The sequence below is a fragment of the Telmatherina bonti genome (assembly GCF_933228915.1).
Source record: "Telmatherina bonti genome assembly, chromosome: 18".
In the NCBI taxonomy this organism is placed as follows: Eukaryota; Metazoa; Chordata; class Actinopteri; order Atheriniformes; family Telmatherinidae; genus Telmatherina; species Telmatherina bonti.
In genome coordinates, this window is record NC_136616.1 from 25,881,568 (window position 1) to 25,907,907 (window position 26,340).

General features: G+C 39.3%; 2 protein-coding genes across 2 annotated transcripts; both read left to right on the plus strand.

Moving 5' to 3' along the window:
* The first annotated feature begins 1,387 nt into the window (after positions 1-1,387).
* On the plus strand, positions 1,388-15,395 carry prox3 (prospero homeobox 3). The gene is made up of 7 exons (XM_079257972.1): positions 1,388-1,605; positions 3,614-3,708; positions 5,662-7,535; positions 7,621-7,722; positions 9,452-9,564; positions 11,015-11,120; positions 14,214-15,395. Exons 3-7 carry the CDS (start codon positions 5,664-5,666, stop codon positions 14,385-14,387), a joined length of 2,367 nt encoding a protein of 788 aa, XP_079114098.1. The 5' UTR covers positions 1,388-1,605; positions 3,614-3,708; positions 5,662-5,663; the 3' UTR covers positions 14,388-15,395.
* A 4,786-nt stretch (positions 15,396-20,181) lies between these two features.
* Positions 20,182-25,490, plus strand: tmem179ba (transmembrane protein 179Ba). The gene is made up of 5 exons (XM_079257703.1): positions 20,182-20,292; positions 20,966-21,162; positions 22,096-22,233; positions 23,717-23,795; positions 24,123-25,490. Exons 1-5 carry the CDS (start codon positions 20,194-20,196, stop codon positions 24,303-24,305), a joined length of 696 nt encoding a protein of 231 aa, XP_079113829.1. The 5' UTR covers positions 20,182-20,193; the 3' UTR covers positions 24,306-25,490.
* The last annotated feature ends 850 nt before the right edge of the window (positions 25,491-26,340 follow it).

Genomic DNA, 26,340 nt, shown 5'->3' on the forward strand with positions numbered 1-26,340 from the left:
CAATTGTGTCCTGGAACGAGGCTTGAGAGTGAATTATTGGTAACTTCTAATTAAAAGAAACTCAAACGACATCAGCATTACTCCAGTAACAAATTATGTTTAATCACTGTATTTCAAGGTGTTCTACAGTCATTACCTGCATGCACACTGGACACCAAGATTTTTAGACACCTTTCTCATTTCAGGTGTCTTTGGTGATGAAGAAGCATTTTTTCAATGTGATAATGCATATTACAGCAGAGAGAAACAAAAGACAAACATTCCAGTTGTCAATATGATTTTAAGATGCTGGCAGGACCTGGAAAAGGTCCTGACAGGACTTCATCCTTTAAAACTGATCCAAGATATCTGGACCATGATGAATGAATGAAAAACTATAAACTGGATTAACTATAAATCAAATAATCTGCTTACTAATAACAGAGCCCATGTGTTCTAAACTAACAATTAGATAAAGTATGTTTTGTGTCCCTGTGTTTTTTTCCCCAATCTATCTAAATGAATTTTCTTAGAAAGTCTTTAGTCCTCGCTGAACTGCATGGAGATACTGTGGCTCAATGTTTGTATTGGTGCTCAGTGCTGGATCTCAGGGAAAGATTCCTGTGATGAGATAATGTGGCTAATAAATTACTAGCTGGCTTTCGAAGGTGAATTTATCTTATTTACAGTTGGTGAGAAAGTCCTGGAGAAACTATGTGACTGCTGGCATTACAGTGGTTTCAGCACTTCAGAGGAAGTAAAAGATGCTGCACACACACTTCCTGTTTAAGTAGTGGCATAAATAAGTGTCATAAAACTGAATTATTATTCTTATTCATATTATTATTATTCATATTATTATTATTCATATTATTATTAATAATAATAATAATAATAATAATAATAATAATAATAATAATAATAATAAAAGTGCAGTTTAACTTAAATGAAATAAAAATAATAACAATAACAATAATAATAACAATAATATGTTATTAATAATAATATATTAATAATATATTATTAATAATAATATATTATTTATAAAAAACAACAACAACAACAATAATAATAATAATAATAATAATAATAATAATAATAATAATAATAATAATAATAAAAGCGCAGTTTAACTTAAATGAAATAAAAACTGAGTGGCAATCTTTCTATTGACTGCTCAGTGGAGCACAATGTGTGTGTCTGTGTGTGTGTAGCTTTGTGTGTGTGTGTGTTTGCACATGCTGGGGGTCATGCCAACATGGGAGGGAACGGACCGTCAAGTGGACAGCTCTCACGCCCGCCCGCCCGCCCACCGCGCGCGCCACTCCACACCGGGAGCAGCGCATGAGGTTGATGCCAGCCAAAGATAGATAGAATGACGAGGGAGGAAAAACCTGCACAACTAAAGAGAAGAGGCGTCTGATGAGTGAGAGCAAAACTGGGAGAGTTACGGAACAGGATAAAGACACAGAAGAGGGAGAGGCTGGGACCGGAATCAGCGCCGTATAGGACCGTTCCGATATTCCTGACGTCCGCGGCCCATCCGGTGCCAGCTGGAGGCAACCAGGCAGGACACGGACACGGGGAGCGGAAAGCTTCGGGAGGACACCGCTGGACCTCTTCTCTGTGAGTAAAAGTGAGTTATTTGTAAACTTTAAAGTCGGCGCGCGAGGTTTTCCACGTATTAATAAGCTTCTGAGCTCCCTGTCCGCGTCGCTCGCCCCCTCTGTGTTTATCCGCTCTTCCATAATGCGACATTAGTGTCCACCTCTGCCAATTAGTCACAGGACGCGCAGAACGCGGGCGCGCGCGCACGCACAAACTGACAGCTCGTGAGGCAGAACGGCCAAAGCAGATTCCTCTCGCGTGGCAGAGGCGGCAGATGTTGCCACGCGGAGTCTCAGTAAGTCGAGGAAATAAATCATTTCAGGCATTCATAGATAGATAGATAGATAGATAGATAGAGAGATAGATACTTAAAAGTTATCATGAAAATAGAATAAAAAGTATTGGATAATTTTAACGGGCTTATATAGCCTATATCCACATATTTTCTGTAGGCAAAAAATAAAATAATATATGTTCTGAAAAATGTATAAGTTACTGGTGTGTATGCAGCAAGGCCTGCATGCACAATATCAAATAAATGCAAAAAAATAAATGCAAAATAAATAAATAAATAAATAACATAGTGCTCTATTGCTCTTAATTTCCAAATATGACTTTCTGAGAACCTTGTTCAATACCAGTGAATCAGGTGTGCATCCATTCTGCCTTTTCTCTTATAGTCAGTTTTCCATTCGACAGCTCCAGCAGTCCATTCTTAAACCTAATCTAGTGTTTAATAGCTTTCATTTTCATTGCTTAGTGCTCATATTTTGTGCAGCTTTCCACTGGCTTTGAAAAGCTAATCTGTCCCTGATATAAGCACATTGGTTGGCCTGCCATCTGGGCTGTATTATACAGAGGAGAGGGCATTTGAATAATTGATATTTAGCTATTTATAGGAGGATTATTCTCTTCATGTTGCACAATGGTATCTATCTATCTATCTGTCTATCTATCTATCTATCTATCTATCTATCTATCTATCTATGTATCTATCTATCTATCTATCTATATTTACCTACTGAGGACTGTCAAGCCATGCATTTATTGTCTGTCCATCTTTTTGTGTAGTGAGCTGTAGTGTAACCATCTGAAGTGGATTAAGGGTGTTAGGACTCCCGTTCATACACACTCTTGCATTTGCACACACTCTTCCACACACACGCACACACATACATGCTGCTCTCACTCCATTTCACTCCACAAGGACCATTGACCATTGTTAGCCTTCTCTCAAGCCTCTTTTGTGGAAAAGTGTGTGTGTGCCTGCATATGTGTGTTTGACAGTAAACACTCTGATCAAACAGCGCTTAACAAGCTGCCTGAGCTGATAACAGAGAAAGGGGAGGAAGAGAGGATGAGAGAGCAATAGAGAGGAAGGAAAAAGGGGCATTGGGAGGGAGATGAGGTTACAGAAAAGCAGCGATGATGATGATGTGTGCATGTTTTAGCGGGCTGTAGTGGTATTCATAAGCTTTGTGTTCAAAATTCTCTGTTTTACAAGCTTTTCCAGGTATTCTAGCGAGGCCACTTACAATTACATCCTGGGAGTGTTGAAAGTACCCAAACTTTCCAGCAGACCATAAGAGAGCCACAGCTAACAGTGTTCTGTAATCCACTAATTCACTCACATTCTGTTATCATGCTCCGCTGTCCAAGTGCATCATCATCCTGCTCCATTTGTCTGCACCTTTATGGTATTTGTACTGTCTTAGACAGCATGCATTAAAGCAGAAGAGGAAATCCACATGAACAGAGGAGAGTAGAATGTGCCAAAGATCGTGAGGCAGATGTTAACCCAATGCACCAGCAGCTCCCAGCCAGGCCCCCAGGTTGTCGACCTCCGCTGACACCATTCTTCTCTCTGTCTTTCAGTTGTGTTTTAGTCAGAGCTGCAGCATGCAGTTCCCTCCTGTGATGTGTTAGAAAGCTGTGAAAGCAAATCAACCCAATTGTGAGGAGGATTTGATTGAATCTTTTTTATTTTTGTGCTTCTAGCTAAACTGCGCCTCCTTTTATTTTGCAGCTCGATGCAAGAACATTGCTGCTCTCTCTTTCTACCGTTAAAGTGGAAGTGGCTCTGCGTTCTGTGATTGACCAGTGACCTGTTTTACTGTGCAGGTAAGCAGAATTTATGTTGTAGCCACAACCATGATGGGCACAATGGCCAGTTCACTTCATTACATGAAGACAGAATTGTGTGCAGGCGCTTTTACTTTAATTTAGTGGAGATGATTAAATTTACCTGAAACTTTCTTCCAATGCTTTTTACCTTATGATTAATCAACTCTATGTGATTTATTTAATGTAAAAATCTACATTCATTTCAGATCTGCAAGACTTTTTGAGAAAGCTGGAATAGACGCAACTTAGAACTGATAATGAGGTTTAAAAATAAAGATGCTGTTTTAAAGAGGTGATGTCAACAGGTTATTGAATTAGGATTTACTGTAAAAGCAAAGATGGACAGGCATTTTGTGCACGGGCTGCATTGAAAAAAGTGTAGAAATGTTTGTTGTAATCTCTCAAATAAGTTTTAAGATTATTTTCAGGGATAAATGGACACTGTCCTCAAAACTAGAAACAAAAAGTATCCAGGTTTGGTAGCAGTAACATGCCTTTCTCATGAATTCAATGCAAAAGCATACTCTCATGATGAAGCAGTGGGTGTGAGGATCGGACTAACCTGACCGTAATCCTCACCTGTATGCACTTGCATAAATCCAAAAACTGAAAATTCTGTACCTCCACAATTCAGAAAATGACACCACAGATCAAACATAAAACAAAAGAGAGTAGTTGAACCGAATTCATGTCTTTGAATTAGTAGCAATGCTGAATTAAGTTTATTCAAGATCAATAATTAACTCATGGGGTCAACTTTAAAATTCACCTGAACTGAACATCCCAACAACCTTGACCTTGTCAACACAGGCAGTAAAGTGTACAACTCATATTTATAGGGTAACAATTACAAAAGGTTCAATTGTTGCTGAAAATGATTTTTCTATAAGTCATGCTTGCTGTGGATCAGTGAATCTGAAGAATAGTGAATTACAATGCTAAAACTATGCCAAATTATTTACTATTGTTTACACAATGAGAGTAGGAAACTAATCTCAGATGACTCCAGAGCTGCAGGACTCCTAATATGTTTACACTTTTTGTACGGCGTAGATAAACTTAAAGGGGTCCTATAATGGTATTTGGAGTTTTCTGAGCTTTCTACAGTGTTCCAGTGTTGAATACTCATCAGACATGTGAACGGCATTGTTTTTTATCACCTCAACGCATGTTTGAGTTTGAGTTTGAGTTCCAGCACTCTCTCCGTTTGGTTTCCATGGCGACGAAAAACGCTTCATTTTAGAGAGTTTTTTCTACTTGGAAATCCTTGTGACGTCCCGGGGGATAAGGTTCGGTGATTGGTTACCTTCTACTGGTTAACAAGGACATGTACAAATACATCAGGCGGGTGGAAAACGTGGGATAAAGTTATTTCCAACGATGGCTGGTGAGTTTACCAAAGAGAGACATCCTGCTGCATTCCTTGCTGTGGGTTGCTGTTTTCCACTTCGTTTTCAGGGTCCGATTCAGGTTCCAACATGTAGGGCTGTATGCTATGTGTTGACATTTTATTTTGTTTTTTTTTTATTGAGTTCATATTAGCTTAATCCTTCTGTTTATGAGATGTTACAATGACGGCGAAAGCAGGTGCGGTGCACGCTCCCGATATAGTGCAGTGACGGGAGGCGGGGCTTAATGCGGAAGAGTCTCAATCCACTCGTTTTGCCCACAGGCTGATCTGACAGCCTACGGAGAGGGTCGGTCTGAAGTAAATAAAGTGATTTGTGACAATAACTCGATCAATCCCAGCCCTTCTGGGCTCAGAAATAAAAATAAATTAGCCTGAAATGCACATAATAGTTCCACTTTAAGTAACATTTAATGTAACATAATAGGCCAAACTGATATGGATAAAAATGTTTTTTCTGTGCTCAAAACTAGACCAAACTGTTAAAAATGATGCAAACATGAGCAGTGATAATCGCTATTTTTTTGTTTGTCTCTTTGCAGTGATGGATTCACCTACAGACCTTTTCGATGACTCATCCAACCAAATACATAGCTTTGCTCCCCCTCTCACCTCTACAGACCTCCCAGGAGTTCAAGCTCAGGCCTCTGCTGGTCGCTCTACTGCTGCCTTCAGACCCCCTGGCTTCCCCCTCATCCACCATCTCTTCCAGCCTGGCGGAGGCCCCAGGAGGATCGGAGGAATCCTTACCACAAACCTGGGCACCCACAGACACCTGGATGACACAAACCTGGAGGAAGACAATGGCGTGGCAGTTAGACAAATAGAGCAAGAGATGGAAGGAGGAGAGCAGGGAGTGACAGAGAGAGAGGGCAACATGTTGGGGGTGAAGAAGAGGCACAATGACGCCACCCTCATGGCAGAATGGAGTCAAGACATTCTGAAAGTGAAGAGGATGAAGCTGGATAGCCGACAAAGGGATGGGGAGATGGAGGAGGGAGGCAAGAGGCATGAGGGAGGACGGGAGGGCAAGAGGAGAGAGAGGGAAGAGCTGAAAGAACAACTGGAGGAGGCAAGGGAGAGACTTCAGGCCCTCCAGGAGAAAGTGTGGAGGGCCTTTGGGGAAAAGCACATGGCAGAGGAGAAGAAGAAAAAGTACAGAAATGGGAACAATGGTGGGGGTGATGGAGGAGAAGAGGATGAGGGAATGATAGAGGAGGAGGACATTACAGAGGGGATGTATGATGAAGAGGACATTGATGGTGGAGAGATGGAAAAGGAATCTTTCTCCCTCCTTTCTGTCTCCCCTTTTGACAATTTTCACAAAAACAAGGAAGAGCTGCTAAAAGCAAGAGAAGGGAGGATGGAGAGAGGAAGAGGAGGAGGTTTGCACTTGGATGGAGTGGTGGAAGGATCAGGGTTGTGGATGGACTGTGGAGGGTTGGTGAGAGGAGACTGGGATGGAGGGATAGAAGATGAGGGTGAGGAGGGAGGGCAGAAGTTTGCTCAGGCACTGAAGCTGGAGCTGGGCAGCGCCGTGGCTCAAGTCATTGACCGGGTTCTCCGCCTTTACACCGAGATGACGGACATCGCTCCTTCCTCTCCTCCGGCCGCCATCTCTTTTCATCCTGCTGATCCAGGGCATGACAGAGGGAAGGAGAGGGGAATGTGGATGGGACTTTTAGCTGGAGGAAGGCAGGAGGAAACAGCGAGGGGGAAAGTGGAGAAAACAGGAGGGCAGGGCGGAGACAGAGAGGAGCAACTTCAGAAGTTGAGCAACGGGAGCAGCCTTCCTCCTGGACCCCCGCATCGCTCCGAGTCATCAGACCTAGCAACGGCATTGGCTGTTCACAGGTCACCTGACACACGAAAGGCTTATCCTCTGTTTGGCCCATCTCTCTCTACTCACCTTAACCCCTCTCACCCAAACCTCCCTCTGCATCACCCCTCATTACCTCGTCCTCCTCCTCTCCCTCCCCTTTTACCCCCAGCTTCACAACCCAAGGACCCCTCTTCCTCCTCCTTCCACCCATCGTCATCCTCCTCTTCTTCTTCCTCATCTTCCTTCCCAGCACCACCCCCTCTTCCTCCTCCTCCACCTCCACCTTTACCTCTCCCACTGCTCCACTACTCCATGCAGCAACTCTTCTCCCGCTCGCTTCACCACCCTCAACTCCCCCATGTCCCCCAGTCACGCAAGGACTATTTGAGCTCAGACCCTTTTCTGGAGTTCTCGTCTCACCCATCCTTTCCCCCGCTCCCTTTGCTTGGTCACTTGGATCCATCGCTTGTGCGTCACACTCACGGAGGCAGAGAGAGGGAGAGAGGAGTGAGGGGAGATGGCGGCATGAGAGGAGGAGGGATGGACGGAGGAGAGCTCTACTTGACCGCTGGGGGGATATCCTTTTGTCAGCATGTTAGAAGGAATGAAACAAGTGTGTTTGTATGTGTGTCTTAAACGACATTTGTGTGTCCTTAACTGTCCTCATGTGTACACCCAGGAGGGCTTGTCTCCATGCCATCTGAAGAAAGCTAAGCTCATGTTCTTCTACACCCGCTACCCCAGCTCCAACACACTCAAGACATATTTCCCGGATGTCAAGGTGTGTGTTTGTGTGCTTCATCACAGTATTCAGTTTGGTCCTACAAGGTACACAATCCAGCAGGTTTTCCATGTATCCTCACTCCAACACACCTGACTCAAATTAATGGGTCATTTTGCAAAACTCAATCGGCTGTTAGATATACTCAGTTTGATTCAGGTACTTTGAAGCAGGAAAACACGGAAAACCTGCTGGATTGCGGACCTTGCAGGACCAAATTAAGTATATAATGCTATATTATAATAATTATATATTATATGATATTATTAATAGAGTTATTAATTGTGGAAGGCAACATTAAAGAATCCTCTTGCTTGCACAAATGTTGCACAAATGGACCATAATTTTGAAACAGAATAAAAGACCACTGGCAGCTTTTGTCAGGGCTGATGTTTAAACCCAAATAAGATTGATTAAGACAAGTTGAAATACAGGCTGTGTACACAAAGTTGACCATTTTCAAAAGATAACATTTTTACCCACCAATATGAAGGGAAATAAAACATGTCATCTGCTTGTGATTTCCCTCAGAAGCTTAACTATATAATCCTTTAATCATTTAATCAGAAAGTTTAAAGGAAATGATTCAACATGGAGAACACAGCGGTTGTGTGGACTTGGAAGCAGATTAGACTTTCAAGTCAAATCAGCATGCAACAATATTCCAAGTAACATGAAACGTTATGGTAGCATTGTAAACTGACCCTACTATGAATAAATTAGTAATGTGATCGCTCAAAACAGACGTGGCCCGTACGGGGATCGAACCCGCGACCTTGGCGTTATTAGCACCACGCTCTAACCGGCTGAGCTAACCGGCCGTGCAACGGGTCACCTGACCCTGATTTTTTTGGGTTGCGTCATTCAATCAACGTATAGGTCGTATTCATAGACTGTGGTTTTAGCTCAATAACGCAAAACATTTTTGGGGATATGTTTTCAATGTTGTTACATGGAATTAATCCACCTTAAATTAACTTTTCTTTTCATTGATGAGTTACGAACATCAGTAAGTGGTGTAGGTAGGTAGAACAGAAGTTTAAACCTCTGAAATATTAGCAACAATACCTACTTTGCTTCACCAAAGTTTGGTTCGATGAAAAGTAGCGCTATTGGCCCGTACGGGGATCGAACCCGCGACCTTGGCGTTATTAGCACCATGCTCTAACCAGCTGAGCTAACCGGCCCCGTAAACCTCGAAGGACCCCCATTTTTTTCAGAGATATACAGATATATCCTACATTTTTCTTTCCTCGTGTTTTGAAGTCTGTTCTGGTCAAATCATACTTTTTTCCCCTACCTATGAAGGTAGTAATGTTATTGAAGGCTTATTTTTAGATGTGTGCAGTAAGTTGGTGACATAAACATTTAGGCCATTGTACTTAACTTAATTGATCATGAGGATGTGTTGAAGGACCATACTTAACTATATGCAGACTGGGCTATTTTCAGATTTTTTTTTCATTCTAACTTTAGGGAAAACTGCTAAATATAGGACAGTGTCACAGCTCCTGCATTTATTTGAAAGCTTGACAGGCAAGCTGCTACGACCACTTACAGTCCCTTTCCCCTCAGCTCAAAATGCCTTTCCTTTTTAAGGTCCCACATGCGAATAATGGTTAAATAAATTTTAAACAAAGCAAGTAAAACAATGAATATGTGCATGATTGTAAACATTGAATGAAATGTCTTCTGACTCACCCTCCTCATCACCTCTCCTGCCGTTTAGTTTAACCGCTGTGTGACCTCCCAGATGATCAAATGGTTCAGCAACTTCCGGGAGTTCTTCTACATCCAGATGGAGCGCTTCGCGCGCCAGGCTGTCCGTGAGGCGCTCACCCGGTGGGTTTGACCCAGTGTTCTTTCATTTTGGCATACCACAAGCAGGGCCGGATTAAAAGTGCACAGGCCCTTGGGCCGAGAGTATTTCAGGGGCCCCCATTCCCACCGCACACTCTCAAAAATAGAGGTACAAGATGAGGACATTTCTGTACCTATAGGTACATTTTAAAGAAATGTTCTCTCAAATGTACAATACTGGTCTTTAAGAGATCAGAAGCACACCTTCAGAGTATGAAAAAGGGTTCAAAGTGACATAAAGTACAAATTTGTACCATTTTAACCACAAGGGTACCTGCAGCATTGAAAAATGTTTGTCGTGTTTGCAGCAGTGCTAGGATTTTAATGAAAAAAAATTTTAAAAGTCGCCTCAAAAGAAATGTATTGTTAATACCGGTTTAGTCCCACAAAGGTGGAGGAAAAAAAACTATTGCGGCTGTAATGTTACAAACTAGAGCAGAGTTGAGTGATGACAGTAGTACTACTAAGCAGTCATTTACTACACCAGACAATGAAGGTCAGATGCTGCAAACTAAGTGTACGGCTGGTCAGTATTTTGAGTTTTTGAAGATTATTTCTAGATTAAAGATAAGATAATATTGCTAAATTGCATGGACCAGGCCTAATGCTGTAGAAAACATAAAAAAACATAGCTTCATAAGGTGAGGTTGAACTTGATAAGGTACAAAAATAGGCCAGAACTGAAGGGTACAGAAATGTCTCTCAAAAGAGTACACCCCCAGCGACAAGCATTTGTACCTTTTTAGGTACAAGCTGGTACCTCTATTTTTGAGTGTGCAACATTGTGAAAAGATTTTGAATGATACACTCTGAAACAACATTTCTGTGGTGTAACTATCTGGCTTTTATGTACATTTTATTTCATGTCCAAACTGCTGGTGTTTACCCTATGTGGGCCCCTCATGGGCCCCAAGTGGGCATGGGCCCCTGGGCTTGTGCCCATAATTCCCATTGGTTAATCCAGCCTTGACCACAAGAGTTCACAGTTTTTAGGTTTATCTGTTGGTTTTTTGCTTCTTTGTTGAAACAGCATACCAGTTAAGCCTAACCCGAGCTGTTTCTCTAACCCTAAACCCAAAAAGACATTACAGAAGACTTCAATGTTAGCAAACCGCCATACGTTGATTACACTTATGAATAGATGCAAATAAGAATTGAGAGCATTTGTTTATTGGGCATCTTTTCTTGCAACAGCTTAAAGCTAATCATTTTTTCTTTTATGCTGAGCTTCTAAACAACAGAAAAAATGTGGATGATTTTATATTTTGCCTGAATATTTAACTGGTTGAATGATGGGACTTATATTTCAGCTGGTCGTGTTTCTTTCTTTTTGTCAGTACATAAATCCAACATGTTAAAATATGGTAATTAACATAAACTGAGTTTCCACAACGTTTCCAGACAATGTAATTATTTATTTTCTGTGACCCAGGGAAGGCACACCTCGTCTGGCCAGAGAGAGTCAGCTGCGAGTGGGTCGTGACACTGAGCTGTACCGCATCCTGAACATGCACTACAATAAAAGCAATATCTACCAGGTGAGAAGTTGGCTGAGCAGGTTGTTTTTGTAACACAGGATTTCTGTGAAATTCTGTGCAATTTTCATCTGCTGTAACACCAGCAAAATAATGGAAATGATGAAATAAAATTCAATCAAACCTAATGTCACACCACACTCAGTAGCAATGAATGAATCTATAAGAAAAAGCAGGTCAAACATATAAAAATCTTTTTTTTGAGCTTTTATAAGCTGCTTGCATGATGTTTCTGTCCGATCTATCCCACCCAGATGTCCTTCGTTTACTCTGCTGTCTTTATGGTGTAAGGTGATGATGCTCAAACTGTAGTACTGCTTAGCAGAAAAGCATAGTGTCTCTATTTTCAGTGTGTTTCCTATATAGGTGCAGTTATTGCATGCTAAGTCATGTCTCATATTATTACCATGTGCTTCAGTAGTTTTAGCATTTCATTACATTTACTGACATCATTGTTTTAATTCTATAACAGTCCTTCAAGAGTGTTATCCTAATGATGTAAAGTCACACCTGAAAATCTTAAAATGCATCAAACGACTCTAAAAAGTGCCCAAAGTCACCATTTATACCCACTACCATGAGAGCATTTTGGTCTCATAGCATGAACACGACTATTAAAGTGAAATAAAAGTACAAAGAAGAGCCTGAGGAGGTTAGTGCTGCCCTGAATCCTGAATAAATGATTAGATGTCTTCAAATCTATCTGTGAATCCATTACTAGTTGACATGCTGCCTCTGATGTGAAAAACAGTCCCCTAAGTTGAAGTAACTGAGTGCATCTACACAAGTGATACTGCATAACCAAAGTCGCTTTGGATAAAAGCGTCTGCTAAATGACTGTAGAATAGAATAGAATAGAATGGAATAACCTCAGGCGCAACACGTGTAGTTGTTTCTTGGATGTTTGTGGGCACACACATACAACGCTTGAGGTTCTTCCGCATTTGTTCATGATGGGATATTTTATAATCTATTAACTGTTTATAAAGTGTCAATGTGGCACACTGTCTCACTGTAAAAAGTAGTAATGAATAAACTAAAGTATGTAATCATTATAAGTAAAAATATATGAGTTGAACATGTTATAGTTGAATTGATTTGGATAAGTTTGTATACGGTTTCATATTATGTCAAAGATTTCTGTTCTTTTTTCTATATTCTGCTGTCATTCACTGAGTTTAAAAAGGTGGAAAACATAAAAATCTTGGAGCTACGGAGCGATCAAACTTGCTAAAAGTCCGGGCAGACGTTTATAAAAACCATCTTACTCCTCTCTGTTTATACTGTGATTTTATTGTTTAATTGGGCCTCATCTCATCTTCAACCTACGCTCTTATTTTTTTGTTTTATATCAAACATGCTGACATGCCTTCTCATTACAGCAGCTTTCTCAGGTGGCCTGTGTTTTGCATATTAACTCACTGTCATGGCTTACTTCGACATTTACGGTTGTCATTTTCTCCTCAGAGGTTAAAACATGCGAGCCTGCTCCGGGAAAGTCTACGTTACGATGAAGCTGTTCGTTATCGGCCTTGACAGGTGGAATAAAAATGAGCAGAAAACTGGGGACACATGAAAGACATGCAGTGTCTATGTTCCCAAAGAGACTGCATCTGATAAAATGAATGAAAAACTTTAGTGCGAGTGCACTGAATTGTAATTACAGCGCTGTGATGTGTTGATGTGAAGGCTCTATAATTTTCCTCTGCTCAGCTCAGAGTGAAAAGCATAACAGCCTCAAATATGGCGTAATGCCGCATCTCCCAAACACACATACAGTCATCCTACAGGCTTTGAATAAATGACTGATTACAGCTCTGGTTTCAACTAGCTGCTGGATTGCTCATACAACCCCTGGCAAAATATATAGCATTTCCACTCCAGGATGAGTTTTATAGCTGTTAACAATTTTTATCATCTCCTGATGTTGTTTTTTTTTTGTTTTTTTTGACAATTTGATTTCTTTGAGGAATAAACCTGTCTCTTAAAAAGAAACGATAGTCTTCATCCAGATGAATATTAGTTGTTCCCAGTTTAAAACTGAAGCAGAAACAAACAAAATGGGGATGTTGTTAATGGGAGACAAGGAAGCAATATGTTTTGCAAAATACAAAAAAAAAAGCTTGATAAAAATGCTTTAAAACAAATGAAAGTTTATGACCCCAGTGTAAGAAACTAGCAGAAGAAAAAAAAATTACATACCTACATGCCAAATGTGAAGCATCATTGACACCTAAACAGAAGAAAATAAGGCTCCAATCCAGTTAAAAATTAATAATAACAAAATTGGAAAAGACATGATCCGACATGGCTTCATCCTACAAAAAATACCAACAATACTAATACTACTACTAATAATAATAATTGTCATTATTCCAGGCACAACTAAATTTTGTTGAGCAGCTTTTAATATACAAGATACATAAATATACAAGTTTAAAATGACAATAAACATAATAAAAACAAAAGCAGGGTAAATATGATATATTATAAATATAACATTTATTTATAGAGCTCAAAGAGGCTTTGCACAATAAAAGACAAGTAAAAAAAAAAAACAGGGCAAAAATACAGATAATACACAGAAAAGAAAGAAATTTAAATATTTACAAAGTTAAGTGTTAAAATCAGAGTGAAACAGGTGAGTTTTTAGCTCAGTTTTGAACGTAGCAGGATCCGTGGTGTCTCAGATGTATTATCGGAGGGAGCTCCAGAGAGTTGGTGCTGTAACAGAAAAGCCCTCACCCCTCAGGTTCGATGTTTGGTCCCGGGGATGATGAGGAGGTTGGCATTTGTGGAACGAAGGAAGTGAAGGGATGTAGAAGTGGAGCATGTTGTTTAGGTAGAAGAGACCTGGTTGTGGAGTGCTATCTCATCATTTATACTATCTTAGTGCAAATGTTATCTGTGAACTGCTATACGAGCAGGCTGGAACCTGACTAACATGTTTTTCTTCACAACTGAAGTCCATTTAAGAAATAATTACATCTGTCATAAAAGCAAGAACCACAACAGGCATGTAGGAACTATTTCCAACTCTTAATTTGTCTTAATCCCATCTATTCTGTCCTATGTCATGTATGTTTCTGTTTGCAGGTGCCAGAGAGGTTCATTGAGGTATCGGAGGTGGCTCTCAGAGAGTTTTACTCTGCGATTTGGACTGGGAGGGACAGTGACCCCTGTTGGAAGAAAGGAATATATAAAATCATCTGCAAGCTCGACAGCCCTCTGCCAGATGCGTTCAGAATGCCTGGATGCCCGGTTGGCTGATGGCTGAGCTGCCGTAAATGTGTACATAAATACAAATGCATGCTCAAACAGGTTTACTTAAAGGTGGAGTATGTAAGATTTTCAATATTTAAAAAAAAAAATTAACTAATAAAATAACTACAATCATAATTAAATATTTTTTTAACATGTAGGTTCCAGTCTGTTCATATTTGATTCGTTATTAAATTACAAGTTTAATTAATTACAAATGACAAAAAGCACTTTTTTTTTTACTGGTAGGCAAACATTTAAGAAGGGTCTTTGTCATGAATTAAACTTGTAATTTAATAACACATCAAATATGGACAGACTGGAACCTACATGTCTTTAAAAAACTATCTAATTATGATTGTAGTTATTTTTTTTTGTTAATTTTTTTTTAAATATTGAAAATCTTACATACTCCACCTTTAAAGGAGGGACATCTATCAAAAAACAAAAAAAGATTCACAAACTGCATCAAGTGTGACTGCGAGAAAATAAATGTGGCAGCTTTTCCAGTTTGATGCAAAGAAAAAAAAAAGTACTTACAGACACACACACACACACGCACAAACCAACACATATTCAGCAAAGACAGACACACTCAGTGCTTAAATTGCAGTCTTGTGACTTCACTTATCGAGCGACGTGCCCATACCGTTGAATTAAAGCAGGCGGAGCAGGAATTCTTCCTCCAAACATTCCTCAGCAGTCATTTGACTTGTGAAATCACAGAGTTCCTACACAGGTTTGATAAAGCTTCCCGGAAAGCAGAAAGTTGCTGTAGTGAGAGAGCTGGAACAAACCGGTTTAATTATTAAATCACAGAATTATGCATAGCTGCTGTGGGTGTGTTAACATGAGGTGACTGCGTTTTCACATGCGGAATTGGTGAGCATTATTCACCAGCCACAAAATAATCTTCAACAAAAGACCATTTATTCACAAATAATTTATTAGAATACTAAAATAAAAAAATTAAAAAAACACTATCCTGTCAGTTCAGTGCACAAACGGTGACCAATAAAGCTCAAACAATTCTCTCTCAGACGTGTTCGTCTTTAAACATTGTTTGCTTGAGAATATTGCTGACTTGTGTGTGTGGGGGGGGGGGGGGGGCTTATCAGGATGCATTTTTCCTTCTTTTTCAGTAACATAAAGCTGTCGTGTTGCACCAGAAGCCTGGTTGTGTATTCATTTGGAAAGCATTTGTTTGTGATGCTGCACAACGTTTCTGGTTTACTGTGAGGTTGCAGGGATGAAATGGAGCTCAGAGGCATCAGGAAGTGGAACATTTTAGTTGTGTGTTGATTTCTTTTCAGTGTTTAATTATTATAAAGCTTTTGTACATGAAGGGACAGTTTAAATGTACATTCACAAGAGGGACGCTATGATGAATTTAAAATGGTAAAATTGATGTTTTGTTGTTTCCTTGATGTTCTCCTATTGTTGAAATATTAACTTATGTTTTTATATTCTTTCAGTGTGATGTTATACTAAAAGGGACACTTGCACAATTACTAAATATTAACATTTGTTTCCCAAAGATGTTGGGGAAAGTATAAGTTTATCTGCTGTATATCATGAATCTTTTATCTAATACAAAGTTGGATTTCTCTTCCATAAATATTTGTGATGTGAATTTAATTGCATGTTTCCCAGATTTGCATTTGACGCTGTAATCTTTGACGTTCCGTTCACTGATTTTTTTTCTTTCATTTTGTACATATTGCATTGTTTACTGTAGAGCTGTGCCTCATTAAAACTTTGATGAATTTTGATGTTTAAACTTATCAGCAGATTAAAAGGATACCAGACTTGTGTCAGAACATTTGTACTACCTGCGTACACACGTACTTCCTGGCGTTCTGTTGCTGGTGGTCATCGTTAATGTCATTGTACTTTAATCGAACAACACTGCTGCAGCAACACACACACTTGCATGCATGTTCAGCAACATTAATGCCTGGATGATGCTTCTGTAAGAAGCTCTGCTTGTGACAAAGTCTAACCACCTATGACATCGCCACGCACAGCTTCTCTGTGGATAAATACTTTCAGACTGGAGATTGTTAGATGAAAATGCACGTATGTGCTGCAAGATTGATTTAATTTGGCAATTATAATTTATGATGTCACTTTAGAAAGATGAAAATATTCATTTCTTTGTGGATAAAGTTTGCCAAAGTTTGAGGATTGTTTTTCTATTTAATAAAAAAAACAGTCATGTAATATTGTAACATTTAGCACTTTTGACCCATGACACTGAATTGAAGTGAGCTGTGTGTAAAATGGATAGGTGGACTTTTGACACAAATGCAGAGTTTCAGACCTGAAACTTTGATTTTTTTTTTTTTTATTTAAATTTTTTTTTATCCATCTTACTGTCATGAAAAAAAAGTTTTACATTTTTATAATGCCATAATTGTATAGATTATTAGTAATCTTGACATAATTGTCAAGATTACTAATAATTATAAAAATATAACCACGGCCTTCATCTGATACGGTAGTATCAGATGAACAAACAGCACATGACATATTACACTACGTTTACTAACCTAAACGGAGCCAAAATACAGAAGCAGTCTGTTAAAAAACGAAGTACAGACTATGATGCCACAGTTTGTACAACCAGCGTTAGCAGCAATAAAGGGAAATGGGCGTTTTTGTCTGATATTATCAGTCTTTTTGATGATTGTGCTCCACTCTTCTTGACAGTTGTTGCATGACTTCTCGCTGACATGGTTATTGCAACATTATTTTCTTTCTCAGACATTCTGTCGTCATTTGCTACTGTGTTTAGGATCATGAGCCAATTTCTGCCAAGCTTCAGCCACTGGGAGGGATGGTTTTATGTTTAACCCAACGACTGGAAGTTGCTTGGGCCGACAGTATATCATGTAGTTGTGCATTATAGCAGAACAGCTCCACTTTGGTCTCAACCAGAAGTTCCCAAAGCATGTTGGGGTGAACTTGCTGAGACATCCAGTACTGGGAACACTGGAAACTGTCTTGAATTTTTTTTTTTTTTCTATCTTATTTTACAGTTTTTGAAAAGGCTTAAAACCTTTTCTAGACTGAGGGGAAGTAAAATGTTTCTTCAAAGCTTTTTGTTAAAATGCTGTTCAGCAGTGTTAACACACACCTGAATACTCCAGACCCATAAAAGGACGAAACATCTACTTTTATAGATGCTTTATAAAATACTTTAGCTGCTTCTGCATGTTCGCTTTTTGACTATACATGCCTGCAAGTATATAGAAACCTTTTAAATGATCGCTCTGCACCTTTCTAACAAAGGATCTGCAGTGAGTTGGCATGGTTTAACTTAAAGCCTGATTATGACCTTACTGTGCAAATCACATCAACAGATCTTAGTTTAGGTTAACAATACTAAGTTTATCTAAGGAAAAGAACAAATAATGTGATGCAGAACCTTTTAAACACCCTGTTAATAAAAAGTCGTTTTATCTAATGAAAGCAGATGTAAATTACTAGCGAATATAAATTTTGTGTTTGAATGAATTTACAGTTTTTTCGTACAGAAGTTACTGAAAGGATGTTAAATAGTTTCATATCTATTAAAAAAAAACACGGCAAGGTCAGATGACAAAAGTCACAAGGTTTGATTAAGCATTCTGGAGGGAAAAAAAGTACTTCCAGCGATCAACACACACACACACACACACACACACACACACACACACACACACACACACACACACACACACACATTCACACACACTAGTTGCACAGTCAAATTCCAAGATAACATGTTTCTTAACCCTCAAATGCTCAACTTTGGACTAATTCTGCTCCCCTGAGCTGGAAAACCTACATACTATACATGTATGTATATAATATAATATATAGAGAAAAACCTGCTACATGCCACGTCCAGGTTTAAGTTTATAGACAGATAAAGAGTCAATTCATCTCCCATTCACGTTACCCTTCCTGTTTCCCACAGATTTAGTTTGTCTTTCTGTTGCAGCTGCAAATCTGATGAAAATCAATCTGCAGACCTTTGACAGACAGAGTCCAAGTGTATCAGCCCCAGAGTGTAACAAGTAAAGGATTTTTTCCGCCTTTATGTGCAGACGTGGATGTTTGTACTGTGGTTGAAAAGATGCAGACGATGAATGAAACTTTACATAGGAAGGGCTCCTGAACAGAAGCTTTTGGCTTCAGACGGTTTGGGCTGCAAGTGACAGATAAAAAAAATATTAAAATTCAACATTTTTTACCTTCCAGCTATAAGGAGACACAACTTTGAATCAGGCAGGTGAGTTTAAAAACAATCTTAAGTAATAATTTTATAGTTATAAGTCTGTTAAACCTTTTTTAGGCTAATCACAGTGAACTAGAAGTCTCTTTTTTCCTCCATTGGCTCAGTGTTCTTATTCTAAGACTCTTTGGATAGTACATGAGTCTAGTTACTTTGTTTTCACTTTACATCACATGGTTACTGCTTTAAGAATTTTTTTTTTAATGTAAACTGATGATATGGTGATGTCTTGCATACCTTATCAGGCTATCAGCTGTGGTCCACTTTAACTTTATCTTAAACCTGGATAAAATGGTTTGAGACTTTTACATTTTTTTGTCTTAAGCTAAAATATGGTCATCATCAACAAGTGTTACCAATAGACCTAACATGTTTCAAATTTTAAGTTTTTAGTGCTCCAGGTGAGGCTTGAACTCACAACCTCGGCATTGCTTCGCTGTTTACTGTCTTATAAGTACCGCGCGCTGACCGATTGCGCCACTGGAGCCCGATAAAACGCTATTTGCGCCACTATCTGTTGAAAACATCTGTATCTATGGACGCAACATTTCCTCTGCTGCCCTGCTGTTTGATGTTTACACCTATTTGATCAACCTCGATTCTTCAGGCCAACTTTTTTATTTTCTAAATGGCTCCAGAGTGAAATGTTTTTCCTACCCAGAAGCCTGTTTTTAAATCTCCTCGCTGACATGCTTTACACAGCTAATAAATCCCAATCCCTTTAATTGTCTTTTCAGTCTGTTCGTAGATTGAGGATTTTTTTTTGGTTCTACATCTACCTTTTTAAAACGACTTTAAGACCTGTTCAACCTAAAAAGAGAAAGGATGGTAGTGGTGTGGTATAAATAACATAAAATCATTTGAATGTCTTGCAAATTTACACTTTTAAAAGAAATCTCCGCCAATAGTTTATACCCCCCAAAATGAGTTTCAGTGATTCCATGATTACAGGCTGTTGATTAGCTGAAACTCAACTCTCAACTCAACCAAACTTTATTTATAAAGCCTTTTGAAACAACCAAAGTTGGGACAAAGTGCTGTACATGAGCCAAAACAACCAGTCATAACCAGTATAACAGTCAAGAGATATAAAAAGAAAAAGTAACACAATAAAACAATAGATCATATAAGGAATGGAAAAATAAAATAAAACAAAAAAAAGTAAATAAATAAACCAAAATTAAAACCAAAATATTGAAACGTGTTAATTATTACATTTGTAGCTGTTATCTATCTATTTTGTTAAATACAGGACGTGTTTTGTATATATTATGTGAAGACTGTTAAGTAATATTGACTGAACTCTTGTCAGTCTTTGAATAGGATACTATTGCAAATTGTGAATAGTTTTATTAACCTGTTTACACATTAAGAAGAAAAAACATGAAGAATGAACAACACGCGCTCTGTTTATCAATACTACTTCAAATAGTGTTGGATCATTTAATTTTGAAAGGACAAAGCGGAAGTTGGCGCATCTTAATGTGTCTGCTTTGACGCTGGTCCCTTTTCAGACGGGAACCGGGCCGCTGGATGATGGCGTTGACTTGGCTGCTGCTGTTGGAGCTGGGTCTGTACGCCAGCTGTTTCGTGTGCGGGATCGTCACCGCCGCGTCCATTACCATCGTCCAGGTGACTTTATTCAGAAAACTATGTCTGCGCTGTTATCTTTAGGTTGGCTTAAACTTTCCCATGTTTGGAAGAAAGTTCCCAAGACTAAAACTAAAACGAAACCATTTTATTACTAGTTTACTTTATTATCAGGTTTTGTGAGAGTACAAATAGCTCATTTTCCTTTAGCCTTTATTCACACCCCAAATAGCCTAATTGATTGAATGCAGTCGCACATATTTTCTGGGTGTTACACTAAGTAATTGTGAAAAGCAGGGCGCGCGAGGAGCTTCAAAAAGACACGCGCTTTCACTTTCTAGCGATTTCCTTCTTAACTTTATAACCACTTCTGTATTTATCAGCTGCTCGGGAGAAAGTCTTATTGACCAATAATATGAAACAATAATAATAATTTTTTAAAAAAGTGTGTTTAAAAGTTTGTACGTGCGTGTTATTTGTGTTGCAAAACGACTAAAGTCACCGTAAACGCAAATGAATGAGGAAATGCGTGCACGCGAACGAGTAAAACAAGCTAATCTTGTGACCCAGACGCTCCTCGTGCACGTTTTCTCTTCACATAAGTGAAAATGCAGCAGTTTAATCGGACTACATCTGCTTCTATCTCTTATATGTTAACTCAGTAAACTTGAGCACATCCATAAAGTTGATCTTTCTGCATTTTTGTCCTGTTTAGGGTAATTTTGGAGGTCTGTGCATGCTGTATGGACGCGTCAGCTACAATGCAACAGCAAACAGCATCGCTGTCCAGTCGTCCAGCTCCGCTTCTCTCTGTTATTTTGTGTCCGCCATATCAGTCATGGTGGCAGTGGTGTGTTTCTCCCTGTCTCTGTACTGGTTGTACACACTCTGCATTGAAGGAGACATGAGAAGGTGACAGCAGCTTCACATCCTGTAATTTTTTCACTGCCCTGTGTGATAAATACGAGCAATCCCACAGCACATGACTAAAGGTGTGCCTTTAAGTGTAGCAACAGAAAATGGCTTGTTAGTCAGCAACACTCTGGATAAGCAGATTTTAAACAGTTAAACTGGGACAAAACCAGTTAAAGGGCTCGATTTTGAACAGTAAATACAGTATGATAAAACTTTACAATAAGGATGCAACCATGGTATGTTTAATTGTTAGGTAATGCATGATTTATGATGAGCTAATGCAAACAAATTAACTGGTTTTCACAAAAGTATTCAGTTACATACCAGTGATCAGGCTCTTGTAAGATGGTTTGTATGACCTGCAGTTCAGAAAGGCCTGCTAAAAAGTGAGACAGGACTGAGAAAACCCATAAAAGATTAATGATTTCTTAACCAATACTTCAAATTTTCTTCACAGACTAAAGTCAGATTTAAGAACTCCCCTAAGAAGTCAACTTTTGACACTTTCTTTCTGGAAACCAACTAATTTAGTAGAATTGTTAACTTATTAACTAGCATTCATTGTTTGAAGATGTATGATGTGTGAAGCAGTCGCATAAATCCACAGGGAGTTAAGCATTAGTTACTGAAGATAAACAGGGTTTGGTGATATATAGCATGTATTGAATCTGGCATTAAATCATCAGGAGTCCCAAGTTTATGACTTACATGCTTGTTATAAAGGATTACAAAGCATATTAAGAGGAAACTAACTTGTGTTTTAGTTAACACATGTACAGTTGTGACCTCGATAAAAGAAAATAGGTCATAGTGTAAGTTATGTTAAAATAAACAGACCAAATCCTGTAGTTTGATGTCTGTTTCTCCCTCCCCTCTAATGTTCATTTTTTTTCCATTTTCACACTCTTTCTGTTTCCTCCGTGTCCACAGGGAGCGCATGTGGATGAACCTGATCATGATCATATGTGGCATCTTTCTGTTCTTCCTGCTCATCAACGGCTGCATGTTGAAGATCGGACGCGACTCACTCTGCGACTCGGTCCTACACGCTGTTCACAACATTACCAGGTGGCGCAGAGACACACGTTTACTATTCTCTGAAAGCTTTTACACAGCAGTCCCAAATGGAACTAAAAACGTCTGAGACCCACAGAGCAGACTTTGTGTTTGCTGCTCTTCTCATTTCTTCTTTTTTTTTCTACCTCCTACCTGTCATTTGTGCTGTAGTTTCATGTCATCAGATTTTTTTTCTTTTCCTTTTCGCCTGTAATCATCTTCCATGTGTCACATGACTGTAGTTGCCCCTTTCAAGGCTTACTCTTTGCTTTGACAAACATAATATCTAATGTGAAGTTAAAGTGTGTTTAATAAGAGCACTGGAACAACAAAAGTTGGGACATGAGCACGTTTCCCACTGAGGGCATCACTTCTTCTTTTAATAACATTGAAGTGAAACTTTTTGCTATTCTTAAAGGCTTTGAGGGCCTCATTTATTGTACTTTCTGAGATGTTTCTAGTAGGTGGCAGATCTTGGCTGCAGGCAGTCATGTTGTTGCAATTCATGCATGCAGAGTTTGCTGTGAGAGCTTTTCCATCTGGACAGCAGCATGTTGGTCTGAAGTCTGTGTTTACTGCTCCACATTAATGCTGTATCACTCATGTGAGCCTTTCAGTCTGGAATCTGGAAGATGCAGCATGTTGGAGCAGGGTGCTCCGGTCCTCAAGGGCCACAATCCTGCAGGTATTCCATGCATTCCTGCTCCAACACACCTCACTCAAAAGAATAAGTCAATGGTTGTTGGATTTAATGGAAGCCAGGTGTGTTGGAGCAAGGATACAGCAAAAACCTGCAGGACGGCAATGCTCCAGGACCAGAGTTAATGAGTCCTGATTTATTGGAAAGGAAAATGACTAATGCTAATGCCCAAATCTGTATTTGTTGCTCACATTTCCACTTTACATGTTAGAGTTTTAGCAGCATCTGAGGATGAGCTCATGGTGACTTTTCAAGATGTTCCCAGTTCCTGTGCAGTGATGTAATTACATTATTGGGTTAAATTTGAATGAATTTTTTTCCCCGAAGCAGATTGTTGTGTTTTGTGCTTTTTGCTCGTATTATATGATCTGTAGACGACAAAGTATTTTCTCATCATAAAAAAAAAACAAAAAACCTTGATCTTCTTTACTTCTAAGGAAGCCGGCTTCTTTAAGCTTCTTTTTACAGTCTGACTCTGACTTGTTGATTCAGTGTCAGTTATTCAACACATTTTACAGTTTTTACAGTAACAAAACTTTTGTTCCCCTGTCGCTTATTGCCTGCATAAATATTTATTTAATCATGTTTAAAAATGTTTTTAACAAAATTTAGGCTCTAGAATTTCATTGCATTGACTTTTGAATGATATTTTATCAACATAAGTTTAAAATAAATGATTAATTTAGCATCAAAGCAGGACTGGAAACTAACATGTCATGTCTGACTGGAAGATGAGTTAAAACACAGTGTAAATGGATTCATCTTCCTAATGTATCATATTTTCTTTATCTTAAGATGCGAAGAGGCCCAGACTAGAAAATGGGCCAGTCCGCTTCAAGGAGAGAGGTTCTTCACCAGCCTACACAAAGCTGAGGTCAGTATGTTGCCACACAGGAATAATAATCCTGAGCTACATGAATTGGTGCCATATTCCTAATCAGACAAAGAAAATTAACAGCAATTACAGGAAAGAACATGTCTGAGCCGTAAACTATAAATGATTCCTTTTAATATTGTTCGTACAGATTTAATCGTAGGAATTAGCTCAATAAAAACAGCTAGAGTGGAGTTAGAAAGGTAATGTCCAGCATATCATTATCATTAATGTGATTATCTTACAGTGAAAGAAATAACCAGTAGTGCTACCAGTAAAGACGCTAATGTATTGAAAATAAAGAGATGACACATCTTTTCTTCTCAGACAGCAGTGTGGATCAACTTCTTCTTCTGGATCATCATTGGGGTTTTGGTGATCATTCAGAGGCGTCAGGGCCAAGGAGCCAAGGTGATTGTAGGAGGGTCGGCTGGAGGGCTTTTCGGTGATCCGGGGGTCACAGCTGCAGAGACGGAGCCGTTTTTCAACCGTCCTGCGAGGCCACAGTGAGAACTGGAGTTCTGGAAACACAGATGTTAGCAGGAAACCGATATGGTGTTAGTAGTTTTTATAATGTACATTTGTTTGTATTGATGTATCCCAGTGACAACAGCACATGTAAGCTTTTTTTTTTTCCTGAGTGATTTTAAGTCAACAATAGAGGCGTTAACGACAAGGATGGGATTCGAACCCACGCGTGCAGAGCACAATGGATTAGCAATCCATCGCCTTAACCACTCGGCCACCTCGTCGACATGCCATGTAAATATACCAAAGAATTTCCCACAGCGAAATTTGTTAACCAAACGGCCTTCAAATCCAAGCGTTGAAGCACTGCCATGTCTGGTTGCTAGTCCCCCCCATCCAGATGCAAACAGCTGGATTAAAAACATCCAGATGTTTGTGTGTGACCATTCAGTTTATGCTAGCAGCTAGTTTACACAACCAACAACTGGGAGAGTGTTTACTGCAGGCTTTTTTTTTTTTAAATTTCTTTTTATTTTAACAGTGTTCATGTGTTGTTTTTATGACATTAATTGTGTTTTTTTTCCTTTTTTTTTTTTTTACAAATCCTCAACATTATTATTATTTATAATAAATGTCTCCATAAAGCTTCTACAGGGTGAAGTCATGTTCATTAATGCACATGTAAGGCTCACTTCTATGGATTTAATGGTTTATTTGGGCCTATACATGGCTTTGAGTGACAGCCCTGACTTGCATAGACCAGGCATGACCCAAATCTGCATTTTCTTTGGGCTTTTGGGCCATGCTTGGCTAAAACAACACATGCACTAACCCTTTGGGCTTCATCTATCCCACACAACATCTGTCAGAGCCAAAACTGCCCAAAATAGCCGCGGTTAAACCCTGAATGTAACCGCTATATGGTTTTCCCCTCTGTGCCCCTAAAACTAATTTATTTTCATTTTGTTTTAAAACTCTGCTGAGGAAAAACCTGCTGCACGTTTACACAGCGGTGCTCATCACCTTCCGACCAATGTGGATCGCACATTAGCAGAAAGAAGAAAAAGTAAAGATGTGAGCTGCTTGGTTTGTAGTGATGCTGACAGACACATTTGTGTGTCTTAAAAGAGAATATTAGAGTGGAAAGATGGTGACAGAAGCATGTCCCTTGCTTAAGTTTGTGAAAGAAACTGAAAGTACAAAAATATTGGACATTGTCTCCCTCTGCTGGCCAAAACAAAAGATACTTTATTTGTTCTAAAATGTGTGCATTTGACTTCTTTACAGCTATTTCAAGATTCTCCATGGTGTGCAAACAGAGTGTGTCTTTGTTGTGCTATTTTGCAATAAATCTTCAATCTAATAAATATGCGCTCTACTGTGTCCTTTTTAAACGGTAATGTTTTCATTTACATGGAAAAGTACAGGTTGTTAGTTTCTTAAGCTATGAGCAGTAACGATGTGAGCTAGATGAACATATATCGAAAGAAAACACAATCTGTGATTTTTGTCTCTGAAAATCTTCCCTACAACCAATATTCTCACATTAATTCCACAAGCTGAGTGGTTTCAGCCTTTTTTTTCAGTCATCAATGCTCTCTGAGGCGCGACTCCAGTCATTTCCTTATCTGGAACCTGGCAGATCAAAATAGACAGGAAGAGCTTACACCCTCCATTACAACAAGCCTCCTTCCCCTAACTGTCTTATCTCTGTGGATTACCTGACCTCACTTGAGCCAGTGGTAGAACATAAGGCTCACAGAAGGGAGCAAGAAAGGAGGGACTTGACTTGAAAGAGGGACACAGATTAGGACGCAGAGCAGAGAGAAATAAAGGAATATATTGGTGTTTTAGAGAAACGACTCTTCATTGGTCCCGTGAGCTGATGAGAATCAGCCCACTTCCAGACGCTACACCTCAGAGACGGATTCATCCCTGGAGTTGGTGTGAAAGCTTTTAGACACAGCTGAACGGGGCTGCAAAGGGAAGAGGACGAGCACTCTGGAGAAACCTGAGCCTCAGAAAAAAACCACAAGGCTCGAGATCAACTTGACTTTGGAGTCAATGGTGAGACATC

Coding starts and splice junctions, on each gene's coding strand:
- tmem179ba (XM_079257703.1), top strand. CDS start 20,194: ATGATGGCGTTGACTTGGCTGCTGCTGTTGGAGCTGGGTCTGTACGCC. Junction 21,163..22,095: donor ATTGAAGGAGACATGAGAAG/GTGACAGCAGCT, acceptor CCGTGTCCACAG/GGAGCGCATGTGGATGAACC. Junction 23,796..24,122: donor CCAGCCTACACAAAGCTGAG/GTCAGTATGTTG, acceptor TTTTCTTCTCAG/ACAGCAGTGTGGATCAACTT.
- prox3 (XM_079257972.1), top strand. CDS start 5,664: ATGGATTCACCTACAGACCTTTTCGATGACTCATCCAACCAAATACAT. Junction 7,723..9,451: donor CATATTTCCCGGATGTCAAG/GTGTGTGTTTGT, acceptor CCTGCCGTTTAG/TTTAACCGCTGTGTGACCTC. Junction 11,121..14,213: donor ATAAAAGCAATATCTACCAG/GTGAGAAGTTGG, acceptor TTCTGTTTGCAG/GTGCCAGAGAGGTTCATTGA.